We start from the raw sequence: 27,469 nt of genomic DNA, 5'->3' as shown, positions 1-27,469 counted from the left end.
AGCTTTAAATCTTATACAATACATGGTACAGTTTCTTGTAACTTACCGAGTATATAAATACTAACTTGCATCCATAAAAGAAATACAGAACACTAAATCTAGTTCTTTTAAATTTAAACTGTGGTTAGAAAAAAAGATCACTTTCTTTAAAATAAGGTAACTCCGAAAGTGAACAGAGACAATGACCTGGGTTTTTCTTCTGTTTTTTGCAACACTTATAAAATACTTTTTATAAGTGATCATCTTCTGCAATCAGTATTCGACAATCAGAGAGCTGAACAACTGGATAGTGGTATGATAAAGGATGCTGCTCAAACTTCTGCTTACAAGGTAGTATTTAATAACTAAAAAAGAATAGCCATTCTCTCAAAACATGCTTAGAATTCTGAGAGTTTAATCAACAGGAGTTGAATTCTGTTGAAACAGATTACTTTTCAAAACATTTAAGCCTGATGTTTATAGAAAAGCCTGTAACTTGTGGATGCCTCAATTTAACAGAGCATCTAAGCTATTGGGATTAAGCTTCAACAACTCACAATGAAACCAAACAAAATGCAGGTAGAGATGTCTTTCTTTTTCCAAAGCTGCTTTTTAAAAACTGTTTTTCCATGCATAAAGCAAATTGTTTTCCTAAAACTTGAGATAATCCTTGCTTGTTGACAACCAAAAAATATTTCCATTTAAAACAGCAGAGTTTGCAGACTTAGTGTGAAAACCCACTGTATTCTGCAGGAAAAGAATAATTGCACTACAAGAAATAGTAATTGCAGTACCCCTGGAAAGTAAAGTCTTGAATTCGTGCACAGAACAAAAAAGAAAACTTAAGGGATCCTCCCACCTCAGGCACCCATGCATGAACACAGCTTTCTGTAAGTCACAAGAGAACACGAACTCTCTGACTTCACTTCAGCTTCTGCTTTAGCTTCCTTGGAAACTAGACCTTATTTTCAGTGGACAACACCTATGACCTGTGCAAGCCTGATACCTTCATCTTACTTTCTGTGTGGCCTCTTCTTTGGATAGCGTATCTTTATAAAGCACTACTACTCTACACTGGCCACTACTTAATCAATACAATCTCACTGAAACAGTGATTAAAAAGGGACATGATACAACAGCTGGATCTATCAGAGCTTCAAATTTGCCTCTTACATGAGAGACAAGGAAAAGATCTAAATTTTTATAGTAGTACTTGCAAATTTCCAATTTTTACCAAGCAGTTATCACTTAGATAAAAGGTCTTGAAAGATGTATCCTGGCTGATAAATTCTGAACGAAGTGAAATCATGCTGCAACATGATGAGAGCTGTGGGAGCCAATTAAGGCTCCGTTTCATAGCAGATAATGTTAGGCTGCAGTTGTATTTTTGTTTTGATATTCATGACAGCTGAAGAGGAGAAGCCAAGAAAAGCAACAGAAAAATGCTAATTCTTCAGAATAAGGTGGAAATTTGCATTCAAATAATGGAATGGGTGGATTTAAACCACAATATTTTTATGAATTTTTGTGCTTTAATATCAGAATACTAAATCTGAAGTATTCTGCACTGTACAGATACTTAGGTAACAGCTGTTCAAATAGAGAGAGAGTGATGAGAGGAACAATGACAAGGTGGGGAATGCAGCCAACCTAATCCATCTGAATCAGCTACTCCTAAGACCATAAAAGACAAACCGTTAAAGCTATTGTTGCTGCTGCAAAATCTGCTAAGGCAATCTATTAGACAAAACTCTGAAATGCTATACAAACTAAGTGGGATTACTTAAAGGGGTATAGGCCTTATTATGGAGTGTCAAACTGGGTGAATTTGGGGACTGAACATGACAATTCTGGGATTGTACAAGATTTATTATGGGATATTTAAGGGAAGGACCAAAGGTGGGGAAAGGTGGATGGGTGACAAACATGAATTCGAAAACAGAGAGAGAGGTATAAAAGAGAAGGTTGCATGTAGGGAGGCTGCTGGTCAGTACACTTTGTCCAAACTTGCACCTGATCACCAGAGTCTGTCCTATCCTTTTAAGCTCTATTTTTAGCTATTTTTGGGGGGCAAGTGTGTTCTCTATGTGGGGGAAGGGAATCCACTAGCAAACTTCTAGCAGTACCAGCCAGCAGGAAGGCAAGAGGTCTGGGAGCTGTGTGCTGCAGACTGAGGGATTGGAAGCAGGACAGTGGAGAGACCAAAAATCAGTGAGACTTGTGAATAGTGTTTTCCTTGAGCAATGAACCACAGAAATAGGATAGGGCTATTCGTGCTGTCTGTGTTTATGCAGCTGCCTGTAAACGTACCATCCTCCTCTGTTAGCCTGAGTGTGGTTGGCTGTGTCTGTACAGAGTATGCAAGAGTGCCTATTTTGGGATTCACGCTCAGCCTCTATTTCTCGGATTTTATGTGCATACCATCTACTTTTGCATTAAGACTGATTTATAGGCTGGTCCTCAGAGTTCTTGAACTCAGTGAAAATTGAGAGGGTGCAGAGCAAGCTCACTACCCTGGACTTCAGGAGAGCAGACTTCGGCCTCTTCAGGATCTGCTTGGTAGAGTACCATATGATACAGCCCTAGAGGGAAGAGGGGCCCAAGAAAGCTGGCTGATAGTCAAGGATCACCTCCTCCAAGCTCAGGAGCGATGCATCCCAACACAGAGGAAGTCAGGCAAAAAAGCCAGGAGGCCTGCATGGATGAACAAGCAGCTCCTGGACAAACTCAAACACAAAAAGGAAGCCTACAGAGGGTGGAAGCAAGGACAGGTAGCCTGGGAGGAATATAGAGAAACTGTCTGAGCAGCCAGGGCTCAGGTTAGGAAAGCCAAGCCCTGATACAGTTAAATCTGGCCAGGGATGACAAGGGCAACAAGAAAAGCTTCTATAGGTACATCGGTGATAAAAGGAAGACTGGGGAAAATGTGGGCCCTCTCTGGAAGGAAACAGGAGAACTGGTTACCCGGGATATGGAGAAGGCTGAGGTACTCAACAACTTCTTTGCCTCAGTCTTCACCAGCAAGTGCTCCAGCCACACTGCCCAAGTCTCAGAAGGCAAAGGCAGGGTCTGGGAGAATGAAGAACCAGCCACCACAGGAGAAGATCAGGTTCGAGACCATCTAAGGAACTTGAATGTGCACAAGTCCATGGGACACAATGAGATGTATCTGTGAGTCCTGAGGGAACTGGCGGATGAAGTGGCTAAGCCACTATGCGTCATATTTGAGAAGTCGTGGCAGTCCAGGAAGTTTGCACTGACTGGAGAAGGGGAAACATAACCCCCATTTTTAAAAAAGGAAAAAAGAAAGACCTGGGGAACTACAGGCCAGTCAGTCTCACCTCTGTGCCCGGCAAGATCATGGAGTGGATCCTCCTGGAAACTATGCTAATGCACATGGAAAATAAGCAGGTCATTGGTGACAGCCAACACGGCTTCACTACGGGCAAATTGTGCCTGACAAATTTGGTGGCCTTTTACAACAGGGTTACAGCGTTGGTGGATAAGGGAAGAGCAACTGATGTCATCTACCTGGAATTTTGCAAAGCATTTGACACTGTCCTGCATGACATCCTTGTCTCTAAACCGGAGAGACATGCATTTCATGGATGGATCACTTGGTGGATAAAGAATTGGCTGGATGGTCACGCTCAAAGAGTTGCAGTCAATGTCTCAATATCCAAGTGGAGACCAGTGATGAGTGGTGTTCCTCAGAGGTCAGTATTGGGATCGGCGCTGTTTAACATCTTTGTCAGCAACATGGACAGTGGGATTGAGTGCACCCTCAGCAAGTTTGCCGATGACACCAAGCTGTGTGCTAAGGTTGACATGCGGGAGGGAAGGGATGTCATCCAGAGGGACCTTGACAAGCTTGAGAGGTGGGCCCATGCAAACCTCATGAAGTTCAACAAGGCCAAGTGCAAGGTCCTGCACATGGGTTGGGACAATCCCAAGCACAAACACAGGCTGGGCAATGAGTGGATTGAGAGCAGCCCTGAGGAGAAGGGCTTGGGGGTATTAGTGGATGAAAAACTGAGTATGAGCCAGCAATGTGTGCTTGCAGCCCAGAAAGCCAATCACATTCTGGGCAGCATCAAAAGAAGCATGACCAGCAGGTTGAGGGAGGTGATTCTCCCCCTCTACTCAGGTCTCGTGAGACCCCACCTGGAGTACCTCGTTCAGCTCTGGGGCACCCAACACAAGAAGGCTATTTAAGACAGGCTGAGAGAGTTGAGGTTGTTCAGCCTGGGGAAGAGAAGGCTCTGGGGAGACCTTACAGCAGCCTTCCAGTACTTAAAGGGAGCCTACAGGAAAGATGGGGAGGGACTCTTTATCAGAGATTGTAGTGATAGAATGAGTGATAATGATTTTAAACTGAAAGAGGGTAGATTTAGATGAGACATAAGGAAGAAGTTCTTCACTGTGAGGGTGGTGAGGCACTGGAACGGGTTGGCCAGAGAGGTTGTGGATGCCCCATCCCTGGAAGTGTTCAAAGGCCAAGTTGGAAGGGGCTTTGAGCAACCTGGTCTAGTGGAAGGTGTCCCTGCCCTTGGCAGGGGGGTTGGAACTAGATGATCTTTAAGGTCCCTTCCAATGGAAATCATTCTATGATTCTATGAGTTCCTTGGCTTTCTAAGAGCAGACTTTCTGCCTGTTACCAGTGAATGAAAATTGAACTTTTTGCCTACATGCCTTGGGTGTGAAGGAAGAATCCTGTGTCTCCTATTCCCAGAAGGTTTTCTAGTAGCTTCAGCAGGCAACTTCCAAGAGTTCAAACCTCATATACCTTGGGTGACCAATCTACCTTTCTGGGGACCTAATTGTTGAAACAGAGGAATAGTAAGGGTTCCAAAACAGAAACAAAGTCATTCTACCTCTATTGGTAAAAGAGTAGTAAAATACTAAAAATCTTATACTAAGGGGTCAAACTGGTATTGAAATTAAATATTACTACCCTAGATTTCACTCAGGATGGAAGGAGACAAGAGATAACAGCATCCCAGAGAGATACATACAAGTCTCTTGATATAATATGAAATATAACTTTTTTATATACTATATTAGGATTACTTTATAGACAAACACACATCTTCAACAAAAACTTTCATAACTTATGCAAATAAAGACTTTCAGTATTCATAAACATTTCCTTGATTAGAACTCTGAAAGTAGTGCTTATGATTCTGAGGTCAGTCTTCATTTTCAGCATGTGCTGTAAGCCTTTTAGCAGCTGTCTGACCAAACAGACATCCAAAGGGAGAACTGTTTTTACAGATGACTTAAAAGCAGCTCAGTCCAAAAGAATGAAATAAATATTTTCATTTAAAATTTAAGGTCTTGTTGGAATAAGAGGGGTTTTTTTTTGGAAGAAGTGAAATTAATCTCTTTATTTAGTTCTTGTGGAAACAAAAAGTAAGTTCCATTCTGTTGACCTGAAACATTTTTTCAATGTTGATATTCATCTGACATTTGCCTGGGCTGCTGTTTTGCCTCTTAATAGCTGTAGTTCTGGGTCTCTTCTCTCTCTTTCTCTCCTGCTGGTATAGCTAAGAGAAGACACTTATCTACAGGCTGGGATGGACTTAAATTCCGTTATACACTGATGTATGTTATTGCTAAGCTATAATCATGTACCATGAGAGAGGGAAACCACAGAACACATTTAAGATGCCACCATGAGGAAACTGGGAGTATAAGGGTCAAGAATTACAACAAACACCAAGATCTATGATGATTCATAAGCTTCGTATCTTAATGTTGATATAGCAAATAAATCACTGTAGACAGACAAGCTGAAACACAATATTGTAAAGTTCAATGTCAGCCTTGCTAATTGGAAGTATTCATAACTCTTCATCTTAGAAGAATGTTCAATGCACAGAATTATTGTTTTAATTTAAAGCAAAAGCTAACATCCAAATATCAGAACTTCCACCTGGAAAGAAATTACATATTTCCATCAGCTCTATCACCACAACATAATACACAGCAAAAAATGGCTCTATTGCATTTTGCATATACTGATTTGTTCACACTTTAAGTAGGCAGATTTCCTTTTTTTATTTTGCTTTTAGTGAGTGAATTCAGATGTGAGAAATGCAACACCTGTTGTTTTTCTGTCTGTTGTTGTGTAATGCACTCAGAACATCTTTACACTTCTATAAATTCTGCTATAATTATTCTACCATCTGGCCTATATTTTGGGTTCCTCCTCATCCCCATTAAATGTTTGTAACAAAGCAGCTGCTTTTATTATTTTCTGCACTGGGAGCAAACATCTTGACAAGGAAGCCTTTAACTAATAACCTAAGTAGAGACTTACTGCATCCTTAGTAGATGCAATCTTTCAGTACAACTTTGATGTTTCAATGTCTCCTATTTTTCTCTTGAAAAATACCTAAAACAGATCTGTCCCAAACAGTGAAGGCAGAAGTCAATATCTTATACTGAATGAAACAGAGGGAGGTATGAATAATTATCAAAAAATGATGGAGTTGGTCATATAAAATTAAACCAATCAAAAATATGTCCTTTATTGAAATATAAATCTGAAGATAACTTTCAGAGTTAAGAGAAAGCCTTTATTGAAGCCTTTATTGAACTTTTGAATACTAAATCTAGAATTAACTAATGGTAAACTACATTTATAAAATCAATAATGAAAAGTTACAAAATAGGAAAGGTAATTAAAAAATGATCAAGGTTAATCAAAATCTTGGTGTAATATGTACAAACATGAATTGGAATCACATTTAAGGAAAAAGATGATTCAACTGAAATTAGAAATAATCAACATTTTTCTGGTAAAATACATACAAAAATAAAAACATAGAAACTGTATTTCAGATGTGATCTGACTAGAAGCTTGAGAAGCAAAATGGACTGATATTGTGTTATTAAGAATTGCTTCAAATACAACTGTATTACATATTTGACATTAAAAAAAACATATAAAAAATATAAGAACCAGTATCTGGTCATCTGTCACTACCTTCTATTGTCACTAACAAAAAAATTTACACAATTTACTGCTTATGAATACCATTCAATATCTACTGTAAAGCTCTGCCTTTAATAATCTGTCCCTCTCTTACAGTAAATAAGTGTTTAAAATTGTAAATGATTTCTTCATAATACCTTTCATAAAAATGAGTAATCCAAATGTACAATTTTTTCAGCACTTTGAACAATGAGAATGGAAGATTACTATCATGGTAATATAATGCAGCATACTTGTCAGTAGTTGACTGGAGTAATATATGGAAATAAAAACTTTTTCAATATGCTTGGTTGAAAATTATCTATTACTGTTAACACTAATTTAATCCTGTTACACTCTGCCACATTATCTCCACTTTGTATGGGAGGTGCACTCCACACAGAAGCTTGAACCATAATCTCAGGCTTCCATTTAAAAAAAATCGTATAAGTCAAGAAAAATTGCATGCAGTTTGGTCACAACCAAATAAAGGTAGAAGTCACAAACTGCAAGGTACTCTTGAAGATTACAAACACTGCTGACTCAGCCACAAACAATGCTTTTTTAATAATAATATATTATAATAGTCAGTCAAAAGACAGAGAGGACTAAGTTCAACTCTAGTTATATGACCAAATAATTTCTGAACATGCATTATCATTTGTTGCTATATATATTTACACTTTATTGTTCATAATTTTAGCCTTTTTGTGAACAAAGATAAAGAAAAAATTGAGCATTAGCCAAAAGAAATGGTTTGCATAACCAGAATCTTATTAATACTTTGGAAACATCCATTTGATAGTTTCTTTAGAAAAAGTAATGCCTAGAAATCATGCGCCCCTCAAATCTTCTTTCTGAATATGACAGTCAACACTAATATTCACAGAAATCTTCTTCATATCCCACGGGACAAGATTGTGTTAATCAAGGTCAAAACCAGCAGCTTTCTATTTACTGCCTGGAGGCAGTAGAAGATCTGTCCCTCCTGAAGGAAACGTCCTCTCTGGAAGGTTCTCACAGTTTCCTCTCTATGCATCCAACATGATGAAATCTGTTTCCTTAAATACTAATTAATTTAGATAAATTACTTTTTTACTTGTCTGCCTATTATCTTAAATATACCTCTTCTGTCAATCAAAGTATAGCTAGATTTACCTTAACTAAAAATTATCTTCTCCACTGTCAGACTGTAGATTGACAGAGTTGTCAGACTGCACCTTCTATTACAGCCCCTTGTAAATCTGGAGAATGCAGATATTTTCTTTATTTGCTTCAAAGACTAGTCTTCTATGAATTTCTACATTACATCTATCAGAATCGCTTCACTTTATCTCTTTATACGTACCTCTCTACCAGATTAAAGAGTGTTTCTTGACTTAGATGTAGATTCATCTGAGTAAATAAATCTATCTTTATTCCCCACAATTCATCAGAAAGAGTAATGACTAAAATCTAAGATGTAAATCTATTGTGAAGTGACTAACCACATTACTGTATTTAAAGTTACTGGCTTCAAATTGCTCAGTCTGCTGGCTTCACATTTCTCATCTATCTTTAATTTTTTTCATGCCTTTTCACACATCTAAAACTCTTTGAGACTTGAGTTTGGAAAGGCCTACTGTAGTGCAATTCACATAATATCCCATGTCACTGAACACCAGCATATTGAGGTAAAATGACTCCTTAAAATTACCTGTATAGCAAATGCTCGAGCTACAAGACTTCTAAGATATTGTAAAGGATCTTCTGGACCTTCCCACTTGCTTTGCCATGAGACGGGACACTGAAATAAAAATACATTTACTGAAACTATCCATTTCAAAACCATCATCATTACATTTTAAGCTAGCAATTTGAATGAAATTAAATAATCTGGAGATCAAATATATCTACAAAGAAAAAAGGCAATACATGTCATATAATGATCAAAGCATACAACCACTATTAGGAAGGTCATATTCCTGCTAACGCTTTATGTGGCCCGCAGAGATACAGTGGTCATGGAGAAGTTAAAAGAACCTCTGCTATTCAATAAGGAAACATCAGTAGGTTCCGCAAACACTTCAAAAAGGCTTAAACTGATTCTTTCTTGGAAAGCCACAATGCCATCTTTCACCTGCAACCACAGGTTCCCACTCCTTTGCTGCTGCGTTCTCAGACTTGAACATGAAGTTGTGTGGCTCTGTGGCAAAACGAATCTGGTACAATTCCTCCACAAGATTACTTTCTCATCATCTTAAAGTGTTTGTAGAACAACACCTGAGAATAAAATCCTGCAAGACCTCCCCATACAAATTTCTCACAGACTTCAAAAAGAAAGGCTTAAAATATCCTCTGTTAGATTTTCTCCATATAAAATAAGGATAAAAACATTGATTGTAGCTACTCCACAGGAATCTGTAAAGCACACTGAAACTGACTCTGCAAGATTCTCCTGCTTATGTGAAAGAGAATTGATGTAAATCATTACCTATGGAATATTGCACAATACTAAAGATGCCAAGCACACTAAACAGTTTATACTGTTTAACATTTACAGTTGCATTTTCAAGAAGGTTCACAATCTAATAGCATATGTGCTGAAAAGATTTTCAAAATCTGATCACAGAAGTTTGTAAGAAAAAGTGTCTTTCAAAGTAAATACTCCATATGTACCTTTTATAAGTAAAACCCAGGAAATATCTGCATCTGAGGACACTAATTAATAATGAATTGAATAAACTAGAATACATATAAGACAATTAATAAAGCATAGTTAACTGCATGCTCTTTTGCATAATTATGATTTTTTGAGAAGGTTTTGTATTTGAAACTATTATCCTTGCTTTTTTGTAGGCTCTTTTGCTAGATACGCATTTACAGGCAGCTCACCAATGTATTATTTGGAAGGCATTCACCTAATGTTAATATATCACTCTCAATTACTCTAAGTTTAAAGTAATAGCTTAGCTAATTGTTAGTATGGAAACGTATTTCAGAGATACACTAGCATATAAATTTTGTACAAATAAGGCACATTGCTGAAACCATTAGAAGTCACATTTATTAAGTTTCACATTTCTATTGGTAATCTAGCAGCTTCTTCAGGTGCTATAATCTTAAAAGAGCTACAATCTTGGTGCTTTTAAAATAAAAGTTTTTTAAAATAGTCCTTTGTTACATAACGCATGACCACACTAAACTAAACAAGAACAGTATGTAGAAAATATATGAAACAAACCACTTTAAGATGATAAATATAGTGACGCTTAGCTGCCATGAGGTTTAGCTGCCATGCCAAGAGCGTGGCATTAGCCTCTCTGAAGGGTGCTGAAAAAGATTGCTTTATGGTCACAATCCAATAAAGTGATCTGTGTCAAGGTAAGTGGGTAAGTAAGCAGATGAAATGCCAGAAACACTGTTCAATATATCAGGAAGCACTGAACTGATGTTTGTGAGAGAAAAAAATGCATAGAATCTTTAAGTACATTTTTGTGACAGTGATCAGCTTCATAGTTCCTGCTGCTTCCAATTTAAGAGTGCAGCTTAAGCACATAAGCAAGCCATACTCTCTTGCTCAGTAACAAGAAATGTAACAAAAAAAAATGGCCATTACATGTATCATTTGCATTCACTGTGACTTGTACTTAGCACCAATTTCTACCACACAGCCAAAACGTGTTTAAAAAGGCAATGAGATTGCTAACATGAAAATGTTAATTTATTCTAATTGTACTTCAATTTTGCTAAGAAGTGCTGTCTTGTGAATCCGAAAAGACAAAGAATTTAATTATTGTTTTAATTAGAAATTTGATAGATCAATAAATGCATAACAAACTTTTTAACAGTACTTGTTCCTCGCATGAAGATAAACAAGATGTTAATAGGAATTATTGTTCATTGTAGGGCCAATCTCAATATCCACATATCTGCGTTGACACAATTTATCAATTGCTGCAGGTGAAATAAAACCACAGTTTCACATCAATGTTTGACTATCTTTGGAATCCATATTATCTAGCTATTCATGACAGAACATGTAAATTTGCAGTCACTAATTGTACCAGTTTATAAACATGCCCAGTTTGATGCCAGAAAACATGGAGAAAGTACATGTACAAATTTTGGTTGCTTTTCTTGTATATGAAGAATATAGGGTGAGATGATAGGTTGGTATGATAGGCACACCTTGTCTGGTGTAATATGGCAATAATTCGTCCTGAATAAATACAGAGAGCAAATTGTGATTACAACTGCAGTAAAACTTAAATTTTAAGAAACTGTAAAAACTAAGAAAAGGGTCAGATTTCCATGTTCTGCTGGCTAATATATTTGACTTATCTAGCATGATTTGGTATTTGAAATGGAAATAGTATTCCACAGCTTCTAATCTTATTGGATTTGCCCTTAAGAGAAAGCTTGATAAAAGTATAATATACTCAGAAGCTTCTGCAAGTACTTCAAGCAACATTTTCGTGGGTTTTCATTCCAGAAAAAACATGGTTCTGTTTTAGTCCCTATCAATAAAAGAACCCCATTTTAGAGTCTCTATCAATAAAAGAACTTAGAGCAAATGATGACATGAAAATATGTATCAGAATTTTGTTCAGTTTCCTTGATTTTCTTCATTGCTTATAATGTAAATTCATGACAAAGTAACTTACCTTCTGATTTAGCAGAGCACTTGCTAGTCTTTGTACTTCAGAACTCAGTAATGAAGTACCTCTGATGACTTTACTTAAAGAAGCAAGTGACTGATGGACACTTTGCACAAGGCGAATAGCATTGAATTGTTCCAGAGTAACGAATGATAAGATTGGGGATCCTTGTTGCTCCACAGGAGGAGATACCTTCTGATGAATCAGGTTAGAATTCTAAAAAAGAACACATGATGTCCAGTTAATAAACTCAGGGAAACTATTATGTTATACAATGTATTATTTGTTTAATTCATAATACTTCATATGACCTTGTGAGCCTTCAGGTAATTCAGATAGCCCCTCTTTTCTGACGCTGGATTAAAACTGTAGTGATACTTTCATTGTCCATGAGATGTTCAATAAAGGCACCACTCTTCTGAGACAACTCTGTCTACCCAATTACTTCAAAAGTACTGGAATTTCTGAAAAATCTTCACTTAGCTGTATCTCTGCTTTTAGTATTTGTGTTAATGCGTCAATATAAAAAGCAGTAGTGTACTCAGCATAACAAGATTGTATTGGGTACTATAAACCATGCTGCCAGATATAGTTCCTGCTTTGATAAGACTAGTTCAACCTGGAAGCAAAATAATAAATACAAAATAAATATAATATTACATGTAAATCCTGAGTAACTCAGACTCTGAGAGATACTACTGCTCTGACATTGACATTTTTATTACTTACTTCCATTCCATTACAGCCACTGAAAATCCAAATTTATTCAATAATTTCAAGAGATGGTATCATTTTGCAAGTCTTAATTCATATGCAGCTTATTACATAAATATGTTTTAGCATGTGTTCTGAAACTGTCAACCTGACATATGACAAGATGCTGCACTGAATTCCACTTATGGAATTTAAACCTTTATTGGAAAATTCTACAAGGCACAAATGCAAAAAGAAAACCCTAGCCTTTGGGAAAAAACTGTTTTGCTATTTCAATTTCTAGTAATTTATTCAAGGTAAAATCAGATTTTACTTTCTCTGAAGTTTCTCTTCTTAAAATAACAAGTAGTTTTGGCTTTTTTTCAGATTAAATACACTTCTGAACTGTCACACGGCATCTTGCTTTCCAGAACACACAGGATGTCTGCCTCCATAATCACTCCCAGGCACTGTAAGTTTGTCAGAACTTTCACATGTGTTTTGTTTCAAGCTCATTCTGCACTGAACTACCAAGTAAAAATATGAGAAAAGCTATGTGCAAGAGTCATACAGATAGTTTGGTTTATGACCAACAGAAAAATGAAGGATATGGTTTTCCCTCCCACATTATTAAAAAGGTATACAACAAAGTTACTTACTGTTCAAAGTGTAAGAAACATACAGTATTTAGAAATGTTTTGTATTTTGTCTTTACATAAATCCTGAAATCATAGTTCCAGTTCCACTTCAATTTTTCCGAGACCATAGTTTGTGAGTATATATTAAATGTATTATAAAACTAGTAGAAACTAGCTGATAATTTCTTATTGGAGTATTTAATTGTACAAAAAAGAAAAAAGACATTGCAACTTGCAGGCTTTGCTGTCTTTCACATATACTGTCTTAATTCACGAAAAACTTACTGAGAAGAGAAGGCCTCTAAGTTCCTCAATATTGTCCTTTACATAACAGTCTCCTAGGAATTGCATATTCATTTAATCACTCTTTCTAATGCTTTCTCCTGAGAATTTGTTAAAACAACCCATCTGTCATTTTTATAGGAAAATTAAACATGAATACCAGTATCAGCTTATACATTTAATGTTCTATTACATTCCCTTAAAATCCATTATGTATATAACTCCATCAGCTTTAAAAATATCCTCATGACCTGCTTCGGAATTAAGATGAAGAATTCCTGAAGTACTGAGTGCTTTTCCTAATCATAAGAAACTGAAAATATGTTCTAATCTTTAACATTAAATACTATATTATGCTACCAATATTAAATTAGGTGTATTTTGAGACTTTGATCATTTTCCCTCTTTCACTTCTGTACTTGTTACTATCTCAGTACAATATAAGACTTCATATAGTCTCATCTAAGCTGTTCCAGAGCTTTTTCTTTGTTACCTTCCTAAACTCAAGCTTTTTCAAACTCCAATATGTTCTGAAAATTGCCTCCTCAGAAATGTAACAAATATAATTAAAATAAACTCATATACCTCCACTAGTTCTGCATTTGACTCAAAATTCAATTTTGGTGGTGGTGGGTTTTAGAAACCTCCATTGGCCTTTTGATGTACTTATTCTGCCTCCTCCTTTGAGTCTCTCTGCCTATTATTTTAGATACTAGCCTCTCACTGTTCATTACACAAAGTCTTCATTGTTGAAAATACAAGAAAGAATAACCCTATATTTTTGCTTCACTGATTGTCCTTGGTGAAAAAAACATTGTTCTTTTGTTAAAGCTGAGGTTCCTAATGTTTTAGATAAAAGAGCAACAACCCATTCATTTTCAAAACTACTTTTGCAATTGTTTTGCAGCATTATGCAACTTTATGAAAATAATTAGTTAGCCTTCAATTTACAAACACAACAAAAGATAAGGCAGGACACATCATGACAGCTTATGATCATATATATTCAGCAAAAATAATTTTGAAGAAGTTGCTTCCAAATTTTTATTATGGGTGGGCCTTCTAACTTTCATGGAGGTACTAAAGGTTTTCCCTGAAACAAGGCAGAAAATGCATCTACCTTACAATAAAAATATAGCACTGATTCCTCTCTCTCTCTACTCATAAGAGATAACCATTTGGACATGATGAAACACTTATGCAGCCCCATTGCATCCTGCTGGTTTTGTGCTTCTCTGAAAACTATCATATGACAGGCAATGCCTGAGTTCTGTTGGGCAGTGATTTCCAACTGATCCAGTTATGTGACAATGAAGTGCTTATATAGGTCCTGATCTACACTCTGTCATGGCAGAAGGCTATGTGGGAAGAGAAGAGACACCAGGACAGAGGTTGGTTGAACTGCTCTGACAGCCCAGCCCTGGCCAACAGGCTGTAGTGAGCCATCCTTCCACATTAAGGAAGATTTTTTTTTTAAATTTGTGTAACATTTGTTCGACAAGTTATTCAGTGATGGCTTCATTTTTTTTCCAGTAAACAGTCTTTCGTGCAAAACTATACTGAGCATCTGAGTATTTAGGGTTTTTTTAACTTAATGGCAGGTTCATGAGAGTTTAATTAATTCGATTAGTGTTAAGCTGTTATTAAATAATGCTGAAAGACACTGCAGAAGCAGTTTTAGGACAGTATTCATTACAAGGGTGTTTTCAAATTAAGCTAATATACATGAAAATGTCAAGAGATTCTTTTTAGTCCAGAACAGCTAAACAGAAAGAGGAAGATTGCTTGTGTAACTTTCAACACAGGAGTGCACTGATCTGAACCAGATTTTAAGTATCCATTTCATTTAAAATAAAATTCAATGAAAAATTCCAGAGTCTGCATTCTGGCTGGACTAATAAACCATGGATTAAGGAGAGGCAGTTTCCATGATTCTATTGTTATGGATAGATGAAGAATAGAAAACTCCCCAGCTCAACAATTTCAGAATGCCTGAATAATTGGTAGTAATATTTAACAAGGCTTTGCAAAATGTATGCCACTGAGAGGAAAAATGAGTCCTGCAAATTTCCAGAAATATTTCTGAAAAAGTAACAACATTTAAGTCCTCCTTCCTGTATTAATATATAAGAATTATTTCCCATTTCAAAATGTCTAAAATGGAAGCGCCATCTATATCTGCCATTTTTGCTCTTTGGCCACAAAGACCGTGATAGCTCTGAAAACTGAGCACAAAGGACTACTATTCACAGAATCACAAAACAGTTGAGGTTGGAAGGAACCTCTGAAGATTGTCTAGTCCAATCCTCTGCTCAAAGCTACAGCAGGTTGCCCAGAACTGTGTCTGGTCAGGTTTTCAGTATCTCCAAGGATGGAGACTCCACAGCCTCTCTAGGCAACCTGTTCCAGTGTTTGACCAGCCTCACAGTAAAAAAGTCTTGCCTTATGTTTAAATGCCATTTCCTGTATTTCAGTTTGCACCCATGGCCTCTTGTCCTGTCACAGAACACCACTGAGAAGAGCCTGGCTCTGTCTCCTTTACTCCTTCCCATCAGCTGACGCACACTGGTAGGATACTCCTAGCCTTCTCTTCCCCAGGCGGAACAGTCCTTGTTCTCTCATCTTCTCCTTGTATGACAGATGCTCTTGTCCCCTAATCATCTTAATGACCCTTGATAATCCTTGGAAATTATTTCCAAGATTATTTGCTCAATCACCTTCCCAGGTGAGGCTAACTGACTTATTGTTCTCTGGATCCTCCTTTTTGCCCTTCTTAAATAAAGGAGTGACATTTGCTTTCTTCTAGTCCTCAGGAAGCTCCCCAAATCCCACTGATCTTTCAAAGATAACTGAGAGTGGTCTCACAACAGCAGCAGCCAGCTCCCTCAGCATTCATAGGTGCATCCCATGAGGGCCTGTGGATTTGTTTGTATTCAGTTTGTTTAAACACTCCCTAACCTGATCCTCTTCCACCAAGAGTAAGACTTCCTTGTTCTGTACTTTTCCACTGCTTTTGGGGACCTGGGACTGGCGAAGGCCAGACTTAGCAGCAAACAGAGGCAAAGGCGGCATTTAGTTCTTCAGAGTTCTCCTTGTCCTCTGTGGCCAAGTCCTCATTTCCATTCAGTAGTGGGCCTACATTTTTCCTAATTTTCATTTTGTTGCTAATGTGACTGTAAAAACCTTTTTTGTTGCCCTTCTAATGGGTTAACAGCACCACACCTGCTGCTAATTTACAGGCTGGAAAGTTAACTCCATCCCAGCCATACCTGGTTGTGGTGGGTTAATCTTGGCTGGACACTAGGTGTCCACCAAGCTACTCTATCGCTCTCCTCCTCAGCAGGACAGGGGGAAAAATAAGATGAAAAATCTTGTTGGTCAAGATAAAGGCAGTTTAATGAAAAAAAACATAGGCCACATGAGGAAGCAAAGCAAAACCAAAGGAGATTTATTTTTTACTTCCTATCAGTCAGTTTGGGTCAGCTGTCCCAGCTATGTCCCCTCCCAACCTCTTGCCCACCCCCAGTGTACCAGCTCTTTGCAGGGGTGGAACAGGGGGGCACCCAAGGCTGGGGAGACAGCCCTGATGCTGTGCAAGCACTGCTCAGTAACAGCCAAAACGCATCAACACCCGTTCTAGCCACAAGTACAAAGCACAGCACTATATCTGCTGCTGTGAGGAAAGTTAACTCCATCCCAGCCAGACCCAGTACATCAGTACAGCCCTTCACATCTCTCACCAGATTCAACTCCAGATATGCTCTGGCTTCCCTAATCCCATCCCTGCATGCTCAGTGTTTCTGTATTCCTCCCACAACAGCTGTCCCCTCTTCCTTCTCTTCACTTTTTTTTTCACATTCCAGTTCTGCCAGGAGCTCCTCGCTCATCTATGCAGGCCTCCTGCTGCCATTACTTGACTTCCTGCATTTTGAGATTGATCACTGAGTGTAGAGGAGGTATTCCTTGAAAAGCAACCAGCTCTCCAGGACAGCATTCCATGGGATTCTTTCAAGCAGGTCCCTGAATTGGCCAAAGTCTATTTTCCTGAAGTCTAGGGTTGTCATGCTGCTTTTTGCTTGTTTCCCTCCTCTTAGGATCCTGAGGTCCACCATCTCATGGTCACTGCAACCAAGGTTGTCCCCACTCTTCACATCCTCAACAAGTTCTTCCTTCTTGGCAAGTTTGAGGTCCCACAGAGTGCTTCCCCTTATTGGCTTCTCCATGACCTGAGTCAGGAATTTGTCATCAATGCACTACAGAAACCTCCAGGATTGCTTGTGCCCAGCTACACTGTCCTTCTAGCAGATATCAGGGTGTGTAAATTCCCCCACAAAGACCAGTCTCTGAGAATGTGAGGCTTCTTCCAGCCATGTGAAAAAGGTCTCACCTACTTCTTTCTGATCAGGTGGCTCGTAGCAGACACCCACCCTAATGTTAAATTCTAATCCTAATTCACAAACTCCCAACTGGCACGTTGTACATCTCTAGGTAAAGCTCCATGCGTTCCCACTGGTCTCTCACATAAAGGGCAACTCCCCATCCTCACCTTGCCGGCTTTTCTTTCCAAGAGAACCTATATCCATCCATGGCAGCACTACAGATGTGTGAGCTATCCCACCATGTTCCTGTGACCCCTATAAGATCATAGCTCTGCAACTGTATGCAAACCTCTAATTCCTCTTCTTTGTTCCCGATGCTGCACCCATTAGTGTACAGGCACATCAGAGAGGCACCCCATCATGCTGATTTCCCAGAAAGGGTGTGAGAACTTTCCCGATAATTCTGTCAGGTAGGCACTTCCTTGTTTATATGGTGTGATGGGTTAACCCTGGCTGGATGCCAGGTGCCCACCAGAGCTGTTCTATCACTCCCCCTCCTTCTCAGCTGGACAGGGGAGAGAAAATATAACAAAGAGCTTGTGGGTCGAGATAAGGATAGGAGAGATCACTCACCAATTACCGTCACGGGCAAAACAGACTCAGTTTGGGGAAAAATTAACTTGATTTATTACAAATCAACCGGAGTAGGGTAATGAGAAATAAAACCAAATCTCAGAACACCTTCCCTCCACCCCTCCCTTCTTCCCGGGCACAACTTCACTCCCGGATTCTCTACCAACCCCCCAGCGGCACAGGGGGACGGGGATGGGGTTTACGGTCAGTTCATCACACGTTATTTTCTGCCGCTTCATCCTCCTCAGGGGGAGGACTCATCACACTCTTCCCCTGCTCCAGCGTGGGGTCCCACCCACGGGAGACAGTCCTCCACGAACTTCTCCAACGTGGGTCCTTCCCACGGGCTGCAGTTCTTCACGAACTGCTCCAGCATGGGTCCTTTCCACGGTGTGCAGTCCTTCAGGCACAGACTGCTCCAGCGTGGGCCCCCCACGGGGTCACAAGTCCTGCCAGAAAATCTGCTCTGTGGGCTCCTCTCTCCACAGATCCGCAGGTCCTGCCAGGAGCCTGCTCCAGCGCGGGGTTCCCACGGGGTCACAGCCTCCTTCGGGAACCCACCTGCTCCAGCGTGGGGTCCTCCACGGGCTGCAGGTGGATATCTGCTCCACCGTGGACCTCCATGGACTGCAGGGGGACAGCCTGCCTCACCATGGTCTTCACCACGGGCTGCAGGGGAATCTCTGCTCCGGCGCCTGGAGCATCTCCTCCCCCTCCTTCTTCACTGACCTTGGTGTCCGCAGGGTTGTTTCTCTTACATGTTCTCACTCCTCTCTCCGGCTGCCGAAATACCTCCATCCCAACTTTTTTCCTTCTTAAAAATGTTATCATAGAGGCGTTACCACTATCGCTGATTGGCTCAGCCTTGGCCGGCGGCGGGTCTGTCTTAGAGCCGGCTGGTATGGGCTCTGTCGAACACAGGGGAAGCTTCCAGCAGCTTCTTACAGAAGCCACCCCTGTAACCCCACCCGCTACCAAAACCTTGCCACACAAAACCAATACATATGGACACACTTTAGATGGTCCGTCTTTAGCTCTGTTTTGTTGACAATGATGTTTACAGACATACTTTGCCTGCCAACCTGGTCAACTACTTCCTCCCATAATTTTTGGTCATCCTCTCCCTACCTTGCTACTTCGATTTTAAAACTCTCCTCACCAAGTTGGCCAGCCTGTTGGCCCCACTTAGTCAGGTGGACCCTTTCTCTTTCAAGCAGGCAATCATCAATCCTCAAAAAGTGTCCCAGGGTCATAAAAACAAAAACCCTGTTGCTGACACCAGCTATGCAACCAGTTGTAGGATCTGTCCACTCCTCCTCATGTCCTCCACCTTCACTGTAAGGATCAAGAAGAAAAAACACCTAGGCTCCCATGCCCTTAACCACCACCCCCAGACCCATGTAGTTATGCTTCATATGCTCCATGTTACCCCTGGCAGTATGACTGGGGCTTATGTGGAAAAGCATGAAGGGGTAATAGTCTGAGGGCCAGACAAGCCTTGGCAGCCTTTCCACAATGTCCCAGATCTGAGCCCCTGGCAAGCAGCAAACCTCCCTAGACGACAGATAACATCAGAAGATAGGAGCATCCTTCTCCCCACAGCAGGGAGTTGCCCACCATTATTCCTTACCGCTTCCTCCAGGTGCTTCTGGGTGGATCAGGTTTAGCTGGCTTGGGAGCTTCATTGGACAGGATTCCCAGCCTCTTGTCAGCAATGAGGGCACTAAATCTGTTCTGTAAGTACAAATTTTGAGATGGAGAAGCATCCTTTGCTCCTGGTGCCGGAAGTCTCAAGCTTCCAGCCTTTGCCATCCTGTAAGTCTTCACTTGCTATCCCAACAGACAGACTCTGCCTGCAGCACCTTCAGGAAAGTTGGGGGCTTGGCTGTTCAAGCTCAGTGTCTCAGAAAAGACCCAGCTAATCTCCTTCTGATGCTGCAAAATCCACTGACCTCCTCTCACAGCTCCTTTATTTGATGATGCAGATCCTCAGCAAGCACACATCTCCTGCAGGTTAGACGACCACCTCCTGCTGCCCCAGCCTCAGGAAGAGGCACCAGGCACTCCCTGCAGCTCGAGATCTGCACTGCTGCATCCTCCTTCTGGAGCTCTGTCCGAGTCAAAGTTCTCATCTTAGAGGGTCCATTGCTCTAAGAGCAGCTGGGTGGGGACTGTGCCTTGTGGCATGTCACTACCATTGCTGAGAAGGTGTATCCTCTGCTGAGCAAAGTTGCTGGTCTCTGTAAGCTCTTCTGCACAAACTGCTGTGCCAACTGCTGTGTGCATTTGCTGCCTCTGTTAGCTGCACTCAATACTATTGATTGAGAGATTACAATTTGCACTCATGAAAAAATACAAATATTATTTTACATACTTTGATGTGGTATAATTCTTCAGTGGGCCCATCACTAAGAAGTTAAATAGTCCATTTACAGATTTGTGAAATGTTGGCCAATATTAGGTAAAATTTTTGTTTTATCACTGATTTATGAAATTCACTGACTACATAAATTCTACAGACATTCTGTCAATTTAGCTGTATTATATACTCTAAATTATTTAGACTGATTTTTGTAGGATGAAACACTGATGTTCGGTCCAGAGAAATACCCAGTCAAATGCTATTATTTTATCTAAACTTGGACACTAGATTACAGAACACAAAAGTGATAACCATACAGTATTGAGAGTGTACAGATAAAAATATGTCCACACTTAAAGACTATGACCAATTATTCCAGTATAAATTCTACAGGACAAACCTATGTCAAGTGGTAAATATTGTTATGCTTCATAATCATCAGCACTTAGATGTACAGTAACTATTTTCAAGGTATTTGTAAGATAATACTTTCTGAGTTAATCCTTGATTTACATACTCAGCACTGGAATAAAAATGTTTAAAAACATACTTAATCTTTGTCTACATATTAACAAGCTCCTGAGCATTTTTTGCCTCTGGAATAAAAAGTAGCTGATTTTAAAAACAGCGTTGAATTTATAAATAGATTGGCTAGATTCAGTTCAGACTATACTGGGTACTTTCTGAGTTTCAGTAGTTTGAAACAGGTATTCAACCATTGTTTCCAACTACCCTTTGTGATAAGTACATTTGACAGGTAGAAGACTAATATTTGCCTCTTCTAAATAAAATGGAAGGTATTGTCAGCATCTATCCCTTCTGCCTCTACTTTACTACTATCTGTATCCAATAGATAAAAGAAGATAATAACAACAACAACAACAACCACCTCATGAAGTTCAACAAGGCCAAGTGCAAGGTCCTGCATATCGGTCAGGGCAATCCCCAGTATCAGTAAAGGCTGGGAGATGAAGAGATTGAGAGCAGCCCTCTGGAGAAGGACTTGGGGATACTGGTGGATGGAAAATTGGACATGAGCCGGCAATGTGCACTTGCAGCCCAGAAAGCCAACCATATCCTGGGTTGCATCAAAAGAAGTGTGGCTAGAAGGTCAAGGGAGGTGATTCTCCCCCTCTACTCCGCTCTCGTGAGACCCAACCTGGAGTACTGTATCCCAGACAGTCCAGAGAAGGGCCACAAAAATGATCAGAGAGCTGGAACAGCTCTCCTATAAAGATAGACTGAGAGAATTGGGGTTGTTCAGCCTGGAGAAGAGAAGACACCGGGGAGACCTTATTGCGGCCTTTCAATACGTAAAGGGGGCTTATAAGAAAGATGGAAAAAGACGTCTTATCAGGGCCTGTAGTGACAGGACAAGGGGCAATGGATTTAAACTGAAAGAAGGGAGGTTCAGACTGGATGTAAGGAAGAAATTTTTACTGTAAGGGTGGTGAGACACTGGGACAGGTTGTCCAGGGAAGTTATGGATGCTCCATCCATGGAATTGTTCAAGGTCAGGTAGGACAGGACTTTGACCAACCTGATCTGGTGAAAGATATCCCCACCCATGGCAGGTGGTTGGACTAGGTAACTTTAAAGTTCCCTTCCAACCCAAACCATTCTATGACTCTATGATTCTATAACAAAGAGTCTGCAGTTGAAGGTAAATGCTTCCAAAACTGAGGGGAAAAAAAAAATTTTACAGACTTCAGGAATAGTTTTTGTGATTTTACTTCTTCATACCTGGGAAATCATTTTAGCTCATATTCTGTGCTCATTCATGCATAAATAAAATAATGTGTGATTGTTAATTTAAGCAGCAGTTCAATTATTTTCTTCGTTCCAATTCCCAGGTCTTTATTTAAAACTTCTGAAAACAAACATGATGCCTTTATTGAGCTATCAATAAAGAATTCGAATGTAGAACTGTATGCAATGTAGGTGGACTTTTTAAAGATGCCTAGACTTTTTCAAAGCTTATAGGAAGTACTAGTTGAACAGACTATGAAAACTAATTTTGATAAAGGACATTATTATTTAAATTTTTTTAAACACTCAAGCAAATGTCCCCCCAAAAAACCCTACACAAGGTCAGAGGCCATCCTGTTCTAAAGGAGGTCTTCAAAAGATAAATAAATTAACCTGCTAACAGCATAAAAATGTTAGAAAATCAAAGAAATTTTAAGATAATATAGAATCATAGAATGGTTTGGGTTGGAAGGGACCTTAAAGATCATCTAGTTCCAACCTCCCTGCTATGGGCAGGGACACCTTCCACTAGACCAGGTTGCTCAAAGCCCCATCCAACCTGGCCTTGAACACTTCCAGGGAGGGGGCATCCACAATCTCTCTGGGCAACCTGTTCCGTGCCTCACCACCCCCACAGTGAAGAACTTCTTCCTTATGTCTAGTCTAAATCTACCCTCTTTCAGCTTAAAGCCATTACCCCTTGTCCTATCACTGCATGCCCTTGTAAAAAGTCCCTCTCCAGCTTTCTTGTAGGCCCCCTTTAGGTACTGGAAGGCTGCTATAAGGTCTCCCCGGAGCCTTCTCTTCTCCAGGCTGAACAACCCCAACTCTCTCAGCCTGTCTTCACAGGAGAGGGGCTTCAGCCCTCTGATCGTCTTTGTGGCCCTCCTCTGGACTCACTCCAACAGGCCCATGTCCTTATGTTGCTAAACACAGTACTCCAGGTGGGGTCTTATGAGAGCAGAGCAGAGAAGGAGAATCACCTTCCTTGACCTGCTGGTCATGCTTCTTTTGATGCAGCCCAGGATATGGTTGGCTTTGTGGGCTGCAAGTGCACACTGCTGGGTCATGTTGAGCTTCTCACCAACCAATACCCCTGAGTCCTTCCCTGCAGAGCTGCTCTCAATCCACTCATCACCCAGCCTATATTTGTGCTTGGGATTGCCCCAACCCATGTGAAAGACATTGCACTTTGCCTTGTTGAACTTCCTGAGTCTTTTTATAGGAGTCTTTTATTTTAAGATATTACAACCAGTAAAAATGTAGGTCAAACACAGATGCATATGGTGACTGTACAAATACTGGGCAAGGAGAGAACACAGAAGTATTCCATAATTAATTTTCCTGTAGTTAAAATTAAGCAGAAGAATAAATAGGCACCACAGCCTTGATTCAGGCAGGCACCTAGTGACATCTGAGATGTCTCATTCTGTCTCTACGTGCTACTCCAGCAGTTCACAGGTCTCCTGCAGATTCTGTGTTATATCTGCCAGGCCATGAATATTTGATGGTTTCTTTAATAGTGCTAGAAGCCTAATTTTTAGGAAATCAAATTAAGCCCTTATGACAGCATTGATTGAAGAGAGCATTTTATATCTCTAAAGAAAGTTCTCAGATACAGTGTGGTAAAAAATGGCTATTTTCAAATCAACAAATCCAAAAGTCAGAAAGAAACTAGCTGCTCAGTTCTCTGAACTGGACAAGCTACAGGGTAACTCACAGGAGGAAACTGAAGAATGGCAGGATGGTCAGTGGCAAGGGATTAGCCAGAGTTTACCCAGACATTGTATATCAGTCAGGCTGATGCTAATCCTTAGCGAACAGATTGGTTTTGTAGCTAAACGAGGCCTCCTGCATCCACAGAAGTACTGCGCACTAAGCACAAGATTTAATTAATATTAGCTTTTTTTGAACTCAAACATAATACAGTAAGCATAGCAAACATTATATAAAATTTTTGTATCCAATGGTCCTGTAAAAAAAAAAATTGCTCTGGCTAGGAACAGGCCACACTAACTATGACTTATGCTAACTGTGCAAGGCCCCAGTACTGGCCTTCTAGACTTGTTATCAACTTGTTAAGAAAGCTTGCTGTTTGAAGTGGAATTCAGTACCAGGTGTCTCCTGTTGTGATGTGAAGTTGAAGCATGGCATAATAGCGAAGGTCTTGAAAGTATGGGCACACGTTGAAAAGCGAACTATGAAAAACAAGCTGATGGTCACCTACTGGTCATTGACAGAGAGCAACATTAAGAACTGCCTAGACTGCTTTTGCTTTAAGACAAGAAGACACAATTAAGCAGGAAAGAAAAACAGCCAAGTGACACAATAAGGTACTTGCTGCAGCCTGAAAAATAACCCCATCTAAGCATCACCCAACCTGTAGTTCAGGAACAGAGCTGAAGGGCTGAAAAATCATATGAAAGGAGATCTTGGATTTGAGGGTGACAGCAGGGGAGAAAGATGCGGCCTGCGTCAGGTCCAGCTTCCCTTGTCAAAGAGCTCTCAGGCTTGATTACCTCCACCTGGGTGACTAAGACCATCAAGAACCATAGCCACCAGTGGTGAGTATGTGGCTTCAGCTTCATGGTACTGCATACTCACAGCTAATTTATGACACAAGGTTTAAAGAATAAGTGATTTAAATTTGCAGTGCTAATAATTAATAATGATAAAGAACTAGTCATTAGCAATGTGTGCTGTTAATGAATATTAATGTAGTGCAGTTTTGTTTTACTGTTTAAAACTGGCTTCATGTATCATTCTTCCAAACACTACAATCAAAATCTCTAATTTTCTGATTGTATATGTATACATATATGCAACAGTTTCATCTAAGCTCTTGCAAGGAAGGTTTGCAGGCCTAAATGTATATTTAGCTCTAGTCAGTAAGATATAATGGAAGGTGTCCCATTGAAATATACTGCTTTTTCTTACAGGATCACAGACCTGGTTAACAGCAGTCTATGCTCAGAAGCCACAGATTTCAACATGAAGTTACTTAGTACCAAAAGATTATTCTGACAAAAACATGATGTATCATACACTTAGCATGGATTAAATGAGAATTTAGTGAGAGATTTAAAAATGTAATTGCAAATTCTCATGTGCACCTCATGTCACTTCTTTGTATATGGTTACCTGAGTAAGGGAAAGGCTTTTCTCATTCCAATATTGTTGTGTACGAGGCATTTTTAGGCCACGATGTCTGTGATCTATTACTTATCACTGAGGAGAAAAATAATGACCAAATGCCTAGGTAGACACCTAGCACGAGGTGAGAGGGATTCTTCCCAACTATGCGTAGTATCTGCGTTTCAAAGAGAATCCGCACATGTTATAGCAAAACGGACACCCACAATAAGAATTCAGTGGTTGGAAATCAAGCTTTATAATAGATGTAAAAAAACCCCACCAAACCGAACCAACTCAGAACAACAAAGGAACAAAAAGGAAGTGAGACTGGATATTGTAAGCATTGTAGCAAGGATTTTAATGAACCTCAATTTAAAGCTAGTACCATATTTCAATATTATACAGGAAAGCCTTAATTTAATATTCAAAATTATTAAACATCGTTTTGTGAATATTAGAGAAATGAAGAGACTAAATTCAAATCTAAAATATATTAGTGTTCTTCTTGGAAACACACACAAGATGTTAGTCTCATGTCTTGTGAGTGTGGTCTCACCTCCATATGGAGAAAAAAGTGATAGCCTGTTATCCCACATACAGACTTCATAGCTAATTACATACATGTAACATTGTACTTCCCACCTCAAATGCACTTAATTTTCTTTTTCACTTCTTATATTCCAGTATTCAAGATAGTTCCTTAGACCTTACTTTTAAAGTAGTTACTGAGGGAAAAAAGTTGTCTTTTCAAATTAGCTGCTTTCCTACCTGATTAAGTTTCTTCCATAGGTTGAGAACAGGAGAAAGTTCAGTAGACCATATTTCTCTATCAAATTTGCAGCCAGCAGCTACTGACCTGCTCAGGATCCGAAGCTGTGAAATGACCTGAGTGATGAGAATATAAATGCAATCTTGAAGAAGGATAAACAAACTTATTTTAGTACAAAAATGTGATACAATAGCAAATGCTCTCTGATTTTTCTATGGACTACACTTTTCTGCATACTTAATTACTAATCATGATATATTCAAAACATAAATAATACCCATATCCAAATATAGAACATACTTGAGCCTCATTCATATTAAGCCCAAAACAAACAAAAAGATCCATATTTTTCTTATCACAGTCACTGTCTTTTTCAACTATAATTTAAAAACTAATAAGGTGTAAAATTAATTAAAAAGCCTCTTTTCCACAAAATCTACAGACAAAACTCAAGCTCTGCCTTTAACTAGGCTTCATCTGTAATTAAAAAGAGAAACAAAAAAACAGAATAGGTAACCAAATACATATAGTACCTATCAGGCATCAAAATTCCAAGACAATTATAATCAATGACTTCTGATCTCCCATGGATCTCTTACTTACTTAGATATTCATGCTACCTCAAATTATTTAAATGCACATTTATTAGTTTAAAGAAAAAAAGCAAGCAATTAAAAGAATAACTGCAAAACTTTCAGAAAGAAGGGGAGCTTCCAGTTCATTATGTCCAACTGCTTTTTATTGTTAGCAACCCTGGTAACTCCACACATAAACTGATCAAATATATGTATACATTTATAAAGAAAGAATAGTGAAATTAAAATTCTTCAGTGATATTGCAGTCTGTCCCTTAAACTGTATATAAAACCCCTGGTATATTTAGGTATTTTAGCAAAATTTTAGTTATTTTTCACAGTGCATTTTTTGCAGGACATGTTAGAGAACAACTAAGTAATTCTCTCCTCTTTTGCTTGACTTCAAAGAATTGAACTTTATAATAAAATATTTATTAATTGTTCAGAAGTACTGGACTATTTAAACATTAGAATGAGGCAGGAAATCAAACTTTCTGCTGGCTTTTGACTTATTTTCTATTCTTGAAAGATATGCAATGATATAGTGTTTTCTTTTGTTTTTAATTTTCTTTTGCTGAAGCAAACAGCAGCTTCTTATTTATCAACTTCGATATGGACTATGAAATACTACAAGATCATAGTACACTGAACCATTTTAACTTATATAACATTTACTATCATTTTATTCTTATATTAAATGTCTTACAAGACATAAA

The 27,469-nt window shown here is 39.2% G+C and overlaps 1 protein-coding gene across 1 annotated transcript in view; it reads right to left on the bottom strand.

Moving 5' to 3' along the window:
- Positions 1-27,469, bottom strand: part of DYNC2H1 (dynein cytoplasmic 2 heavy chain 1) — a 187,380-nt gene that overhangs the window by 22,430 nt on the left and 137,481 nt on the right. Inside the window, exons 83-85 of the mRNA XM_052812508.1 lie at positions 26,178-26,294; positions 11,605-11,814; positions 8,655-8,744 (exon numbers count right to left, since the gene is read on the bottom strand). Of these exons, the coding sequence (XP_052668468.1) occupies positions 8,655-8,744; positions 11,605-11,814; positions 26,178-26,294 (417 nt within the window). The remainder of the gene's footprint in view (positions 1-8,654; positions 8,745-11,604; positions 11,815-26,177; positions 26,295-27,469) is intronic.

This window comes from Harpia harpyja, chromosome 17 (genome assembly GCF_026419915.1).
Source record: "Harpia harpyja isolate bHarHar1 chromosome 17, bHarHar1 primary haplotype, whole genome shotgun sequence".
In the NCBI taxonomy this organism is placed as follows: domain Eukaryota; kingdom Metazoa; phylum Chordata; class Aves; order Accipitriformes; family Accipitridae; genus Harpia; species Harpia harpyja.
The sequence above is the reverse complement of the archived record's forward strand: the minus strand, read 5'-3'. Positions and strand labels throughout refer to the sequence as shown.